The following is a 16,022-nucleotide window of genomic DNA, read 5'->3' as shown; positions in this document are numbered from 1 at the left end:
GTAAGGATTCTCCATGTACGCAGACCGGAGGATAATCTGAGTATGCGTTACATAATAAACATTCAAGTGTTATACAGTGTCCCATTTTGGAATATTTTGAAAACGAAGCGATTGACAAAAAAGAAATGGTTCAGGCAAATGTCGTTTGGGTTTGGAGGGGGACACAAGTTGGTGACTTAGAATTATTGATCGTACAATGAAGTTGAGGTGTTACCAATTTATGTCTTCCTCAAAACCTTACAGCTTTTGCTTTGCGAATAATTTTTCATTTGCTTCGTTTTCAAGATATTTCACACGGTTTCCACTAAAATGGAACACCCTCTATATCCTCCCACAAACGTACTAATACTAATAATGTTATATTTATACAATATTAATATTAAAATTAATTAACATTTAATCGCGCTATAACATCCATGCTTGGCTCTTAAAGGCCCGTCAATTCTTCCCGCCTATTGTTAGACAAAGTTAAGAGCGGCTTTATTCTCTTTACTGCAATTGTCAACTGTCAAACCGACAACTTTTGCTCGCGATCGCAATGTACGATCTTACGTATCTCGCAGGGCGAGGAGACATCTCTGTCGGCAGCCTTCGTGAGGTTTTTAGAGAGCGAATCCAAGCCGAAGCCCCAGCTGCCCGCCTTGCCGATATTGAACACGGTAAGCGACCGCACCGGTCCTTATTCCTTGCGATCCTCCGTTCTCTCAGGAACACCACTCCTCTCAATGAGTACTTTTGCAGGCTACCTCACGACCCGGATACACCAAGCAGCAGCAGTCGACCTTGGCGTCGTCGTCCTCAGCGTCGTCATCGTTGTCCTCATCGACGTTGTCGTCGACGTCGTCGTCATCGTCCTCCTCGCTGTCTACCCAATCCACGCTGCTGCTGTCCAATGTTGCTCTCCCGACATTCCCGGACTTCGTGCCGGCCAGAAACACGGGCTCCATCCTGAAGGAGGTCCTGAAGGACAGTTGATATTACACGCTGTATTAAACTATGTACAAACGACGACCATTGAAAGCTCCGTTAGATTGTATCTCATCACCGGGATCGGGTCCGTGACAGCCGGTTTCCCGCCGTCTCGTCGTGCCGCTACGCCGAGGGAAACGGAGGAGGAATAACCAGCTGCGCGCGCACTTCGAAAGCAATCGGAGCTCGGCGTCTATCGAAGATCCCACTTGTTGCTGACTCGCGAGATTTTTATTATATAGGAGGAACACTCAGTACTTGCTATCGTGTGATACGAGTACACACTGTACATAGCCTTGGCGACGTTGCGCTCTCCACCACGTACTTAGCTGTGCATCCGGAAAATTCGCGCACCGCGCGTGGGAGTTTCGTCAGATTTAATTCACGTGTGTTTCCACTGCTTCGATCACGATCCTCAATCGTCGGACTTACACGAGATATTATTCTCGTTGAAGCACATTTCAGCGCAATATTTGTGCGCATTATTGTTCACTTGGTTCGAGTATCTTGCGCTTTCGGTCTTTTGCTTCAAGTTGACAGCGGTATTTCCGCCGCAGAAATCTGATCTTTCGCGAAGATCACGAATGTCACGCGATGAAGAGAAGCATGCGCGTTAAACAGGATTACGTTTGGGTTTACTGCGATTGATCGGCTACAGAGATTAATTGTTCTCAATGATTATATTATTGCGTTTGGCAAATAAAGATAACCTGTTGATTTTGTATGGAGAAGAGATGCGTTCGCACGGTAATTTAGCTTCTTTCTCCGACACGACTCCGGACGACGAACTTGGATTCGTCGTTCATCAGAGGCAAAGAAGGACGCATTCAGATGGCAAATGACAGATTCTCCGGGAGCGTTTCATTTGAAATAGTTTTAATATAGCCATTATAAATGTTACAATGAACGGAAAGTATGCTAGATCGCCTCGTGACAGAAAAAAAAAAGTAACCAGAGTTCTCTGTGACGATGACACAACATGACACTGCAAAATAATAAATACATAGTAAGGTTTCGTTGTATAACCAACTCGCGTACTATGGGCATAAATACAAAATAAAACTATGTATTTAAACAAAGTTAGTGTACAAAATATAGATCTATTCAACGAGATTTCATAATACATACACTATTATTACTTCTGCAATATATGTGAACGCGCTCATTCACTCGCACACTCGCACGCACATTCATTCAGTCAATCATTCGCTCGCTCGCTTGCTCACTCGCTCGCTCTCACTCATTTGTAGACCAACATTTTATCGAACACTCGATCGTATCAGTATCAAAAACTCGACAGCATCTTATAAAAAATTAGATATACTTCTTTCATTGTATAACTGAAATTATATAAATTTTTTTTCTCAATAATTATCACAAGAGCATAAACAGACAATGCCATCCAATGAATAACGTTTCGTAACACATAAATATTCTCCGTTCGCGTTTAATCGCGTCCGTATTATCGTCGACGAACGAGTACTCTCAGAATGAAAAAAGATCGGGAAGATCAATTTCTTATCTCTTCTTTTTCCATTTTTTAATAGAAAAAAACTTTGATTAAACCATTCGATTAAACCATTCCTCGTAAACTGTTATCCCCAACGTGTGAATTACGTAATTACCGCGTAGTTATCTCCGTAATCGCAAAAGGGATATCCGTAACCAAGCGGCAAGGGAGAAAAGCTCGAGTTATTTTTTTTCTTTAAATCTTGATAAATCATCGTAAGAATCCATCGACTGTTAAATGAAAACACATGAGCATTGCACTGCATCAAGTCGTGACGAATTGAAAGATCGCGAAGGGGTTCTCTATCCGGTCGATATATATCTCAGGAAGACTTTCGGAGTTCGAGATTTCAAGATCCGATCTTGCGACCGGAACCAAGTCGGCAATAAGTGCCTTCAATTACCGTCGTAGTCCCGCCAACGGGGCTCGTAAATTGATATTCCTCACATGCTGCGAACAACGCAGCTGCGTCATATTGTCTTCTATATCACGTGCGCGCATGGAGCTTGTATTTATCACAGGCACCAAGTGAGCGCGTGCAACGCGTGCGTGCACGCGCGTCGTCTCTCTCGTGCGAATGAAAACGTTATCCGTATCCTCTTTCCTATCAAACGCGTCCATTGAGTTAAATGCGCAGTGTGGAAAAAAAAAACGTTAACAAGCGGTTGCAATCGGAAAAACGGCGACGGATATTGTTGCACCGGCGAAAAACAATCGCACTCCTGTCGAATCCCGATCGGCGTGACGAGCGATATCGTCCCTTAAAACCGAAATCAATAATGCGTACGCGTTCTAAAACAAGTAATACCGCCCGCACTCGTATATACATACATACTCATGTATTAACGTAAAAACCGGTCTCGGCCGATTTCCGTTGCACGCGCGATCGTTGCGCGTATATAACAACGTTACACCGCCGAAACAACAATCGTCCGTAACAATGTAGTAAAAAGGAAAAAAATCTTCAACGCAGATGCATGCATATATCCGGTGAATATTTCCGCGTGTGCGAGAGCGCATAATCCGCAGCTGAACCGCCACCCCGGGCAACACAGATTTCTGAGAGGCGTCTGAAAGATCTAAGACGTCTTTCGGATGTCTGCATTGAGACAGTTTTTAGAAATCCGTGCCGCCGCTTTTCACCTCGGCCGTGTGAGTCACGATTTGCATTTATTGTCTCGACAACCGGATAAAAGAGACGCGTCTTGTGTACTTCCGAGCGGCTCCTACGACGAACACACGGGACGGTATTCTCGCACGCGCGGATTCTTTCAAGCGTAATTCCGTTCCCTCCCAACGTGCGCGTTTCTCTTCGCTACGTCTGTCGCGCGTCTCATCGTACATTATTTCACGAGATTCACGTAAAACACTCGGAGAGCAGATATGAATTTTGCGACGACCCCCGTGTTTCCGTGGAAGCGATTACGCCGCGTGATTCGAAGCGATCCCCGTGTGCAATGGAAAACACAGGAAGAGCGTGTCCGATGCTTGAATATTAATCTTGTGCGTTCCGACGATCCACGTACTTCGGTCTGTTACGATCGAATAAGTATTTAGGTCTTCTTGGAAAACTTGCTCGTTAGAAAAAAAAGAGGCCTGGTTAGACGGTAACCCAAAGTCAAACGATCGGACAATCGTGAGGGACGATTTAATAGCCGAAGGCCTAACGTATTAACGGTCGTTACTTGCCTCGAGTGAGATACTTGGATCGCAATTTCGCGAGTTGGGTGGGACTTTCTCGGTTGGATCTCGATTACGAATACGTCACTTGTATATATGTATATATATATTGCACGATTCGACCGAGAAACTCGGGTGCAACCGTAAATTCCGGCTATCTCACGTGAGCGCAAGCTTCAAGTAATGACTATCAATACGGGCCCGACGCCCGTCTGCGATGACATTAGTAATACTTTTCACGTACGAGCGGCTCCTGTCCATGATAAATCGACTTATACTAACGTAATGTATCGCGTGCGAACGAGGAAACGCGAAGTATTCGCTCTGTGACATCACGACTCGACGTGATCGAAGCCGACGATCTGACGAACTCTCGACGGGCGGACCTACGATGAGCGTGGCAAACCTCGAGTCTTTTGCTTCGAGCGCTAAACTGCAAAGGTGATTTCCGGCAAAGAGCGTCTCCGGTGTCGTCAGACGTCGCGATTCCTCAGATTTAAGCGTCATTACAACTCGTGCCGACGCGGGAAACGCTTTCTGTCGGGAGTCGCGTTACATTTTATCGCTCGGAGGCAAAACAAGTTCAAGGTTCACCGCCTATTGCAGACCCGGACCAACACTTTGCGGTCCGCCGACCACACTTAACGATATCGCCGCGAATTTGGACGTCGCAAGCCGCCGACGCAACACGATGCCACGATGCGGGGACATTGATGTCACGAACACTCATCGACCAAAGTTCCTCTTACACTGGCACTGATTCGCAACCGAAAGTGTGCGGCTGCACACGAGTCGTCGCGGGCTCAGTAACCGCTAAAAAAACCTCCGATGTGCGATATCGCGGTTATAACATCGTTATCGTGAATAATTCATTCGTAACCGACAAGTCTGAGCCTCAAATTCCCAAGCTTGCTCGAGTCAGGCAGCGCGGCAGCTTCGTGCGGCACGCAAAGTGTTAGAACAAAATTGCCAATGATCTTGCCTAACGCGACGCTCCAATGTGAGAGAGAGAGAGAGAGAGAGAGAGAGAAAGAGAGAGAGGAGAGAGAGTAGGGGAGGGGGGTACTGATTTGGTCCTATTCTCCGGCACTACAACAACAACAACAATATACACAAGACGTCGACGTCGAGATTCCGTCTCCCGCGTGGACGTGCAACGACAGGCCTAGCGCGATCGAATATCATAACTTCATCTCCCAGAGGACGATGTGGGCGTCGTTGCTGTTGGGATCCTTGAACACGTAGCTGGACTTGGGGCTCTTGTCGAGGCCGAGCTGGGCGTTCAGCTGCCGCCAATTGATGTAGCCGCGTCCGCCCATCAGAGTCAGCACCGTCCGCTTCGGCTGGTCCACCTGTTGCGTCGCCTTGCCGTTGGTCTTCTTGCCGTTCGCCTTGACGTTGCCCGCGGGCGCCGTCGTCGTCTCCAATTCCGGCTGCGTCACGCCGCTACTGTTGGCCGCCGGCAAGTCGTACGGGCCGTTTCGACTAGCTGTGCTGCTGTTGCGCGACAGTCGGCCGGTCTTCAGGGACAGGTTCTCCTCCGAGCCGGAGGACGTGTACAAGGAGCCGTGAGAGTCGACCGACCAGTTGGAGAGATCCAGCGACCTCGGCCTCGTGATCTTCAGCTTCAGCCTGCGATCCAAGGTGCACACTTTGTTCGGTATGGCCGCCAATTCCGGATCGCTTCTCCTCAGGGTCTCGTAAACCGGGTCGATGCCCGAGCTGTTCTCGTTCTCGTAGTCCTTCACGTACATCAGCTCGCCGTAGAGCCCGTAGACGTCGCAGTTCTCGCCGGAGCTCTGCGAGCTGGACATGGAGCTCGAGAGGAAACCGCAGCCGGCGCCCAGCCCCCTCGGTAGGGTCTTGGAGCCCCTGTACTCGTACTCCTTGCTCCGCTTCCTCCTCAGCATCACCGGGCTCCCCGCCAACTGCTGCTTCAGCTTCACGAGGTTGCTGCAGACGGAGGAGTCCACGCTCGCCCGGTCCCGCAGCCTCTGCTCGGCCTCCCTGGCCTTCAGTTGCGCGTTCTCGTCGTCATGGGCGCGTTCTTTCGCGGAGTACACAGTGTTCTTTGTGTTCTGTATCGCCAGGAGGAAGGTGATCGGCCCGAAGTGCGCGTGATACGAAATATTGACGCGGCCGCTGATGATGGGCACCCCCTCCAGTCGCGGTAGCGGAATGGTCAGGCTGATGCCGACGTTGGTGCCGACCCAGAGGAGACCCTTGCACGCCAACAGCGCCGTCACGGTCACCGTGGTCTGACTGTTGACGGCGAAGTTGGTGTTGCTGGCCGAGCTCGGGGAATTGTTCGTCTTGGTCACTCTCAGCACGTTGGACGCTATGTTGATGTCCTGCAGGTGCTTGAACGTCTCCGTGTGATAAAGGCAGACCGTGCTCGAGTTCTTCAGAGCGACCCAGAGACCGACCCCGGAGTGAGCCATCAGCTTGACGTTACCCACGTGCTCGTGCTGGGCGCTGAAGCTCTTGGTGATGTCGCCCGAGGTCGCGTTAAGTACCCATACTTTCTTGCCGCAGGCGGCGTAAATGGACGTGTTGATCGGCATCAGGCAGGAGACCGGGTCGTTGCCGAGGGAGATGACGAAGGGGTCCTTGAGGTTCCACGCGCCGTCGACTTGACGTTTGAACAGAAGCAGCAGGCCCGTACCCAGAGCCACGAACACGTTGTCGCAATGATACTTGATCTCCACCACCGGCCCCGGCACGGGATAACTACCGATCTCCTCCTCCTTCTCGGGCTCCGACGCGGCGTAGATGATGATCTTCCGCGAGTCCGTGCCCATCCACACGAGATCGTTCGCGAGAGTGGCGAGCTCGCCGCCGGATACGATGCCCTTGACGAACTCGATACTACTCACCCGGGTCTCGACCAGGTCGAACGTGGTAATGCGCTTGAGACAGGTGGCCGAGGCCGTGGTAGATTGGCCGAAGATCGTCACGTGACTGGATATGCCGTCACCCGTGCATATCCACAGGTAATTCTGACTTCTGCCGCGTCGCCTCGTGGGACGCGGGTTCTCAGTGGTGTAGTAACAACCGCAACGTACCTGCCTCGGCAAAGTCGCAAAGTTGTGAGTTAAGTTGGAAAAACGACGAAGGAGGGTAAAGTGAGGTAAAAGTCACCAATGCCTATGAACCAGACTTTCTTGTTGTTTCGGTCCTTAAATACGAATGTATTTAATGTTTCAACATAAAATACGCATTCATAATTAACATATGTATATATATTCTATGCTGGAAGTTTAAATATTCGTATTTAAAGATGAAAACGACAAGAATTTCCAGAGTTAAGTGTATCTAAGTTTTGTTACTTGCATCTGAACAAGTTTGCCAACTCACTTCGGTCTGATGTTGCGAGTGATACACAGCCTGTGAACTGACGAACAGTGGCATCTTCGTGGATGGCCTTTGCTCTTGCTCAGGTACTTCCCACGACGGGGAATTGTTGGGGTCCAAGGCTAACTGCGCCAATCGGAGCTCGGTTATCCAGTCCTTCTTCACCAACGGACTCTCCGTCTGGAACGTATACATCTGACCCTGCTTCGTGACCAGTTGCATGCAACAACTGTCCGCCCACACCATATCTTCGTCCTTTTGTTGTATCAACATCTGTATCGACTGTAGAATCTGCTTAGTGGTCTGCAGCGTCATCCCCTGCGAACGTGGAACAAGCGAGAAACAGATCGCGATTAAAACGCACTTAAAATATCGCACGACGTATCTTCAAGTGTCTACAAATTTTAAGGTCTCTAAAGGCTCTAAAAAAATTCGAAAGCTTCTGTAAATTGTTTCCAATTTTTTGGAAAAGCGGATATCGATGTTTTTTCCCCACGAGACGCAAATATGTTACGATATCGCATTTTTATTGCGAGTTCGCGTTAGATTCGCTTGCCAGTTTGTTCTCACCTCGTATTTACCCTTCAACTGGACCACCAAATCGCTTATTCTGGACATCACCTCGTAGTCGTGCATAAGATCGTTCATCTCTACGCAAAGACTATCCGCATCGGCCGCTTGCCCGCATTCTCCGCTTTTGTCCGATTTCAAGCTGCCGCCCTTATTTAGACCAGCTGTGAGCAATCGACTCAAAGTCGGAGAAGTACTGGTATCTTGAATCTGGAGCAAATATGTCAGCGATTATATGTTAATCTATTTGCATCACACAAGGTATGAAAGGGATGCCTTTATCGTCAAAATCATCTTCAAGAAAAAAGAAAATCCAAATATAAATATATTAAGAAGCGCAGAAAACTTAATACTTCAAACTGTTCAAGCGATTTTTCAACGGGAAAGTATGCATGTATGTGCTAATAATGTGAATAGCTTAACTTAATATCTGTGTGTCTAAGAAATGTCTAGTTGTTTTGCTATAAAAAAAAGGGGGGGGAGGAGGTATAATAAGCGAGGAAAGTGGATTAAGATATTTTCTTCAAGTTTATTCTACACACCTCAATGTCGGATACCGGGTATGTCCATTTCAGCGTTAATCGTTCGTTTCCCGAAAAGTCCTCCGTGGATCTTGGTGTGACAGAAACGCACACCACCAAATCGTTCAGTAATAATAGCCTTCTTCTCTTCGATTTCGTTATCATGCCGTTTTGATTGAACTCCTGTGCCAAGAAATTGCGCGCTTGACTTTGGCTCGCGAATTCTTTTCATCGATGCGCAGTCGCGCATATAACACGCAGCAACGTATATTTTTCAAAGATTACATATATTTAAATTCGTATTAGACAAAGCAACGTTACCAGTTGTGTGACGTTATCCTCTCGAATGAGATAACGCGACGTCGAGGAGAGGGGACGGTGCGATAACTTTCCGGAAACGTGTCGCAGCATCTCTTTGAACGCCTGAAACTGTTCCGCTTCTCGTTTCCTCTCGTTCAGCATTTCCGCCAGGCTTTCCAGCTGCGTTAACGCCAACTGCAGCGACATCCTGTCGTGGTGTCCATGAGGCGTGTGCTTCAGCAAGTCCTGAGTATAAAACTCGCGTCACATTTCCGCAGCTGCTGATGAGAAAAAAGACTCCCGTCTCTTTTCGCACACCGATAACGACGATACTCACTTGCAAAAACAATATGAATTGCGGAAACCTCTGCACCGGTTTAACCATCAGTCCGAAGAAAGATAATCTGTCGTGCGCGCTCAATTGCTTCACCTACGAACATTGGAATGCATTGTGTTAATTACGATAAAATCTAGGCCGGTCACTCATGGTCAGATCTTACACTTAAGGTCGTCTTAAGTTCATCTTCAGGCGCTTTATAGTCGAATGAAATGACCCGTACAGTATCTGAAGATGGATTTCTGGGACGATCTTGAGTGTAAGATCTGATCATGAATACTACCTCTTTCATAGTCGAACTTTCATAGATGGACTTGAAACGATCTTAAAAATAAGATTTGACTATAATAGCCTCTTAGACTTGGGCTTTGCAAAATTATAAGTACCTTGAAGAAGTCAGCGAGGGCGGTCTTCCTCTTCGACTCCTGCTTAGCCAGATCCATCGCCACGGAGAAGTTGTTTATAAAGCCGCTGTAAATGTCAAGCACGATGGCTTTGCTGAAACTCGCGACGAACACGTCCCCCAGCTTCTCGTCTTTGTCCCAGGATCGTACGCATTCCGCCAGGGCGATTCTGAACAACGTGTGGCATTGTAGGATCTCGGGTAGCCGGTGAAACAACGTCGCTATCTTGGATTGGCTCAATATAGGCGGCGAAGACTCCTCCAACGGCTTCTTGTAGTCCTGGAATTGGAAAGCGCATTCACTTTCGCGAGACTCGTATCAATGTTTATTTCATTTTATTAGTCCTTTCCTGCTTTTAACAGTTAAAAGTGACGAAACTACATGATTTGCACGTACGTTGACTAGTCTCTGTAAGGTGGACACGTAACTATTTTCCGAGTGCACTATCGCTGCGACGATATGCCTGCGCTTCAACTGCTGGGGCGACAAGTTCGGGGGTGCCGATGGGAGCGTCGGTGGAGCTTGCCTTCGTTGCTGCATGCACTGGAACTGCACCATCGCGCTGTTCTCCTCATCGACCTGGAATACGTGTCGTAACGATTGTTCGACGAGCACACGGGAGGAATAAAGTTTGGTTGAATTCATTCGGTTTTTCCTCATCGTCACGTTGATTCGACCAAACTTTTGCCCCCGTGTATTCTCTAAATTTCCTGAAACAGAATCTCGCTCGAAACAAATGGAAAGTGACAATATTTTCGCTCGAAGTTGAAAATACCGTCACTCGAAATCGCAAAAGTGAACGTCTCACTCAAGCTTAGAGTGAATTCCAACTCCAAATAAGAGTGAATTGTTTCAGTCGATCCGAATTGTACCCTTTTCGAAGAAATTCGGAGAATACTCGACGATGAGCGTTTAAAGGGCGGCACGTCCACACAGCACAAGTGAGAATGTTCCACGAATATATATCGCAAAAGTGTATTACGTATATTCCCAGAATACGTATCGAATATACTGAGAACATACAAGGTGTCCAAGAAGTTTACAGAAAAAACGTTTCGGACCAAGTTCGTAGCGTTTCAAAGAAATCTATCCAATGGTCCGAACTGTGACTTTAGACAGCGCTGCCTAAGTCAGATCAAGGTCAACTTGAATTTTTCATGCGATTTTCTTTCTAACATAAATCGATTTCTCTATAGTCATTCTGTCTGTAAAAATACCAAAGTGAGATAATCGAAAAATGAATATTTCCCGAGAATATTTCACATTTTCCAATGTAAGATAGATTTTTCTCGTACGCATCTTACATCAATGGCTGGTTTTTATATCCCGAGTGTGTCCCGAGAACGTACGAGATATGAAGTACCACGAGAAATGTAGAAATATTCTCAGTACATCACCACGGAGTACATTCAATATGAGAATCGCGTATACGAGTGATATCGCGTGCTGTCTGTGGACGATAGCTCGAGAGGAAATTGCAAAGGGGCACCCCGACGCTCACTTCGCAAAGCTGCGGCATCTGCGGCGTTTTGATAGGGCTGGTCAGGGACACCGTGTCCGTGGAGTCCACGTCGTAATGATGCGACGACCCCCTGCGGATGCTGAACCATCTCGAGAGGCGTCCGTGATTACTCGGCGACTCCAAGGGATCCACATTGTTCAGGGGCAAGTGCTGGAAGCGCCACTTGTCGCACAGTGTGCGCGCCTTGTGCAATGTGTTCCTTAATTGACAGTTGCTTCTGCGAAGGAACGGTGAGTTTTTATTACACGGACACACACACATCGCTCTGCTACATCGGATCGGTTATGTAACCCGCGATCGAGAGAGAGAGAGAGAGAGGGAGCGGACTTACTTAATACTGATATTGCTCTTCTCGCTTTCATCGTCCGACGAGATCTCGTGGTCCGACGCCGAGCACCAGGAGTCTTCGCTTCTGGCTGACTGCGTGGACGTATTGGACCTGCTCGTCTCCAGGGAGGAGTGACGATGCGCCTGCGAGTGTCCACCGGCCGTTTCCATCTTGCCCGGTCCTACGTCATCCCACGATTTGCACCTTGAACGAGGCTCGTCTGGAAGACACGCGGCACAAAAACTCCGTTTAATACGGATCACATTACCCGTGAGAGATCAATTGAGAATCGGCGTGTGCGCGTAGAAGAAAAGATTTCGGTCGAATCGACGCGACGGAATTTTTGCTTCTTACGAACCGCAAATCTGGAGACCAGAAATCCCGTTTCTCCCTTCGACGGGAAAACGGGCTCAATTGTCACGTTCACTCGACCGATCTTTTGTCTCCGTGTAACGATGGACGCAACCAAACGTGCTTCGGTCGAAGGAAGGCCGAATCAAGAACCGTGTTCGGTTCTTCAAACTCCGAAATTCCGTTTCCTTCCGCCGAATCCGCGCGCTCGTTCCGTTCATAGTAGCGTTAATTCGACCGATCTTTCTTTCTCCGGCGCATGGGAAAAGTCAAGCGCATGATTGTTTCATCGTCCGAGAAAGCGAGGAGGAGAAAACAAACCGCTTCCCGGGGTCGCTCCTCTGCCCGAGGAAGCGAACTGAAAAGTTCCTGAAACGAGTCAACGAGGACACAGATGCACGAAGAAGCAGCAGACGTGGTGCCGCCAACTCGGAATCGCCGAATCGCGAGCGTTCTGAGCTGAGTAGAGCGCGCGCGAAGGTCGAAAATATTCACAACATTTCCACGACGGAGAAACGCGCGCGCGAGAGAGAGGAAGAGAAAGAGAGAGAGAGAGAGAGAGAGAGAGAGAGAGAGAGAGAGAGATCGGAGCACCTACCCGCAGCGGCGACTCTCTACGGAAAAGCGAGGAGGAGTGCTCATCCTCGCGTCATCGCGAATCACCGATGAATATCTGACGCGCGCTAATGCGTCACCTTCGGGGCCGCGCGATGATTTCCGCACTCCATTCTGCCGCGCGCGCGCCGCATCGCGTGCCGAGCGACGAGACCTGCGGGAGGTTGCGAGAGACACTCTAGGAGATTTTTCCGAACGGAACAACGAGCGCTTCGCTTCGCGAAAAGCAAACTGCGCGGAAACCAACCCAGTCTCTCGCGCAAGAGCGCGGCTTCCTCACGCATTCTCGTCCTCGTCATGTATGGCACAACACAGCGGCCGGTTTTATTGGGCCTTCCGCTGTTGTTGTCGCGCTCGTCGTGCCTGCAGCATCACGACGCGTTAACGTCGCGACGATAATCGGGTTAATGCGATGTTACACCGTCCGTGTTCCGTTCCCACGTTATTGTCGCGAACGGCGGAGCGCGAATTTTTTTTCGCAGCGCGTACCATTAATCGCCGAGCCAGACGGCGCGCGTGCGCGCGCGCTCAAGGGGACACTGGAACTTTGAAATGACCGAAACACCGATTTTTGGCTTCTAATCATCTCCTACGGGACGATCTTTTAGCAGTGTTTTGTCATTTGTTGAGCCTGAAAATGTTGAGATTACGATTTCGACAGCTGAACAACGAAAGAGGCGTATGCTCGAATTTTTCGATGTATTTTGTAAAATGAAAAAAAATTTCACTTCATACCAGTATTTTATATTAATTATAAATATGTCGAACTACTTGAGGGATGTTTAACCCGGAAATAGTCGCCTTATCCTTTTTTTTTTTTTTTTTTTACTTAAACGATCACGAACACTTGGTGTGTTTATTCCGATTTTTAAATTAAATTTTCCTGGTCTCTCCTCATTTTTCCAAAAAGTAACGAGTAAATCTAGATTTATAGTGCTTCCGAAATAATGATAAATCATCGATAATATACTATATTTTGTTAATAATAACAAAACGACTTTTAATTAGGGCCTAAATGACTCTAAGTGACTGTTCCGGAGTTATGAAACTTTATACAGAATGCGAATGACAGTTGCCACTCAATGATACGAAAAATTGCTTCTAAATAGGTTTTCTGAGCTAAAAACCATGCAAATAGCTGTATATTTAAGTGCAGCGACATCTAATGATGGTTGTAAAAGATATTTAAACGTCTTAAGTAATTTAAATGCCGATTCTCGAGAGAAAAAAGTTGTTAATACGCGCGAGGAATTAAATCGGGCGTACTACGCACAAACATAACGCACGCGAGAGTTCTTGTGAAAAAAGATCGATTTCTCTGTCGTCGACAAATAACGATATAATTTATCTGATATTGCAGAGTTTCTAAACACCAGATTCCATGATTCAGAGCAGTTTTGAGTCGGGTAAACACATTTCATTGCGTTGAAAATCTGTTGTAAAACTTTGAACGAGTTTCTCTCGAAACAATATTTTTCATCAGTTTTACCATAATTATCTGAACAATTTTCTTCTTAAAATGTTTCGAATTAAATTCTCCGTAAATCNAAAAAAAAAAAAAAAAAAAAAAATAGGTAAAAAGATGAGAAATTTCGAAGAAATGTGATTTTTGGAACGCCAGTTTCTCAATAAATATTATTTTTCCTGCACTGCAAACAATGCAGTGATCAGTTTTTTTTTAACATCTAGCAGAAATAAAGATAAAAGAATTCTCGCGATCGTTAAATGGAATCTGCCCTTAGATACCTGTAAAACGTATTTTAAGCATTTCTGCTGTCTGGCTGAGGACAGTAACGTATCGGTATCGAATATGAGAAAAATTATCGGTGCTTAGATAATACGACGATACGTCTAAAATAAGTGGGATGTTTTTCAGACGTCTCTAAAGCCCACGTTAATAGTTGTTACCTGAAACTTATCTCTTGTGAAACACACAGGTGTGAGTTTTAGCCTATATTAATAGTGGCCACTTCAAACTTGCCTCACGTGAGATACTCGGGTCTGAGATTGGAGTTAGATCTGTGTTTTTCAGTTAAATTTTATGATACACGTGACACTCTGCACTTGCAATCGCGATTCAACTGGAAAATTCCGATCTAACTCTAAGTTCAAATCCGATAATCTCACTTGAGACAAGGTTCAAGTGATGACTATTAATATGGGTCTTCAAGCCGAGTGCGAGTTTTTCAGTTAAATCGCGATTACGAGTATACCGGGTGTCCAGGAAGGTTTATATCAATATATGAAATAATAGGGCTCTAATGTTCGTTCGGATCTAACACTATTCGGACACCCGATTTACTCGGATAACGGATAAATGTGACACTTAAAATCCGGATCCGAAACCAGTATACCTGTTATGGAAATGCTTGGTAAGGTTTCCGAACGGAATCGCTCAATTATTGTCCAGAAAACACAATAAAAATCTAGGGAATAATTGAACGATTTCATTCGGAAGCCTTCCGAGCATTTCCATAATAGGGCCTCAGATTCGGGCCCGAATCCAAATCCAGAGTCGGATCCGGATCCGAAGTCGGGGTCGAATCCGGATCTAAATTCGCGGTGGAATCGACCAAACAGCCATGATTTCAGACCTCTCAAAATATATTTAACAGTTTTACATGAGAGGATGTTAACTTTCTTAACTTACGAGCTGTCAAGACGCGTTAACCTCCGCGGTGATAGCCGTTTTACGATAACTGCGAATCGAAGTAAGCGACGACACTTATCGAGATCGAAATTTCGAGACAGCCAATCAACATCGTCGAAGAGAGACCGTAGCGCTTCTGGAGCCGGATCTCGACTCTGGGCCTTGAAAATATGAGAAAAATATCGCAAACACGATAGCTTGGATCCATTTTAATGGTCCGTGTACGCTCCAAAACGCTTGCAGCGTGAAATGGACCTTAACTATTGTATGCGACAGTTTTCATTATTTTGGAGAATCAGGGTCTGAACTTGTATGTAGATTATCCGAATAGTACGGATTTGAATGGCCGAGCCGAAACCGATCTAGGATGTCCGGATATTTTGTTCTCATAGCTCCAAAACAGCAGTCATGATTCACGAATATTCAGAAATGATGCGTCTAATTCGAAATTTCGCATATCACCGTCGGTGGTATTCGTAATCGGATCTTGTACTTAAGACTGGCTTAAGTTCATCTTCAGATGCTGTGCGGCTCATTTCATTGGCTACGAAACATCCGAAGGTAAACTTAAGACGATCTCAAATACAAGATCCGACTGTGAATACCGGCCTATGAATGCCTAGGAAATAGGATTCCATTAATGCACGGCAGTGTACAATATCTCACATATTTCATCATGTATGATTCGGCTGAAAAGCTCAGAACCAACTCTGAATTCAGGTCTGAGCGTCTCACGCGAAACAAGAAGCCCGTTCTTTTTAGCTAATCTAATACTACACCGGACGTTGCTCTTTTTTTTTCTTTCAATATTACATTACATATTCCTTTCACTCTAACGTCAATAGGCGCAACCCAGTTTATCTGAAAAGAACAGAGACTAAAGTTTCAACAATGATTATTAACACAAGCCT

At 46.6% G+C, this 16,022-nt stretch overlaps 2 protein-coding genes across 9 annotated transcripts in view; one reads left to right on the top strand and one right to left on the bottom strand.

Annotated features, from left to right (window-relative positions):
• Window positions 1-2,082, top strand: part of LOC106749384 (thyroid receptor-interacting protein 11-like) — a 36,801-nt gene extending 34,719 nt beyond the window's left edge. For 4 of the 5 annotated variants that reach the window (XM_014628784.1, XM_014628775.1, XM_014628800.1 and 1 more), the window contains 2 exons: window positions 564-659; window positions 742-2,082. In XM_014628784.1, the coding sequence (XP_014484270.1) occupies window positions 564-659; window positions 742-975 (330 nt within the window). In that variant the 3' untranslated portion in view covers window positions 976-2,082. Of the gene's footprint in view, window positions 1-563; window positions 660-741 lie in introns of those variants that run through there. The other variant, XM_014628794.1, reaches the window with a different exon arrangement.
• Window positions 2,020-16,022, bottom strand: part of LOC106749366 (rho guanine nucleotide exchange factor 10-like) — a 31,150-nt gene continuing 17,147 nt past the window's right edge. For all 4 annotated transcript variants that reach the window (XM_014628745.1, XM_014628738.1, XM_014628755.1 and 1 more), the window contains 10 exons: window positions 11,499-11,715; window positions 11,147-11,384; window positions 10,042-10,224; window positions 9,628-9,924; window positions 9,242-9,334; window positions 8,926-9,150; window positions 8,626-8,787; window positions 8,084-8,293; window positions 7,517-7,831; window positions 2,020-7,224 (listed from right to left, as the gene is read on the bottom strand). In XM_014628745.1, the coding sequence (XP_014484231.1) occupies window positions 5,341-7,224; window positions 7,517-7,831; window positions 8,084-8,293; window positions 8,626-8,787; window positions 8,926-9,150; window positions 9,242-9,334; window positions 9,628-9,924; window positions 10,042-10,224; window positions 11,147-11,384; window positions 11,499-11,715 (3,824 nt within the window). In that variant the 3' untranslated portion in view covers window positions 2,020-5,340. The remainder of the gene's footprint in view (window positions 7,225-7,516; window positions 7,832-8,083; window positions 8,294-8,625; window positions 8,788-8,925; window positions 9,151-9,241; window positions 9,335-9,627; window positions 9,925-10,041; window positions 10,225-11,146; window positions 11,385-11,498; window positions 11,716-16,022) is intronic.

Source organism: Dinoponera quadriceps, unplaced genomic scaffold (genome assembly GCF_001313825.1).
Source record: "Dinoponera quadriceps isolate SergipeBrazil2010 unplaced genomic scaffold, ASM131382v1 scaffold37, whole genome shotgun sequence".
In the NCBI taxonomy this organism is placed as follows: domain Eukaryota; kingdom Metazoa; phylum Arthropoda; class Insecta; order Hymenoptera; family Formicidae; genus Dinoponera; species Dinoponera quadriceps.
Note: the sequence above shows the minus strand (reverse complement) of the source record. Positions and strands in the feature narration are given on the sequence as shown.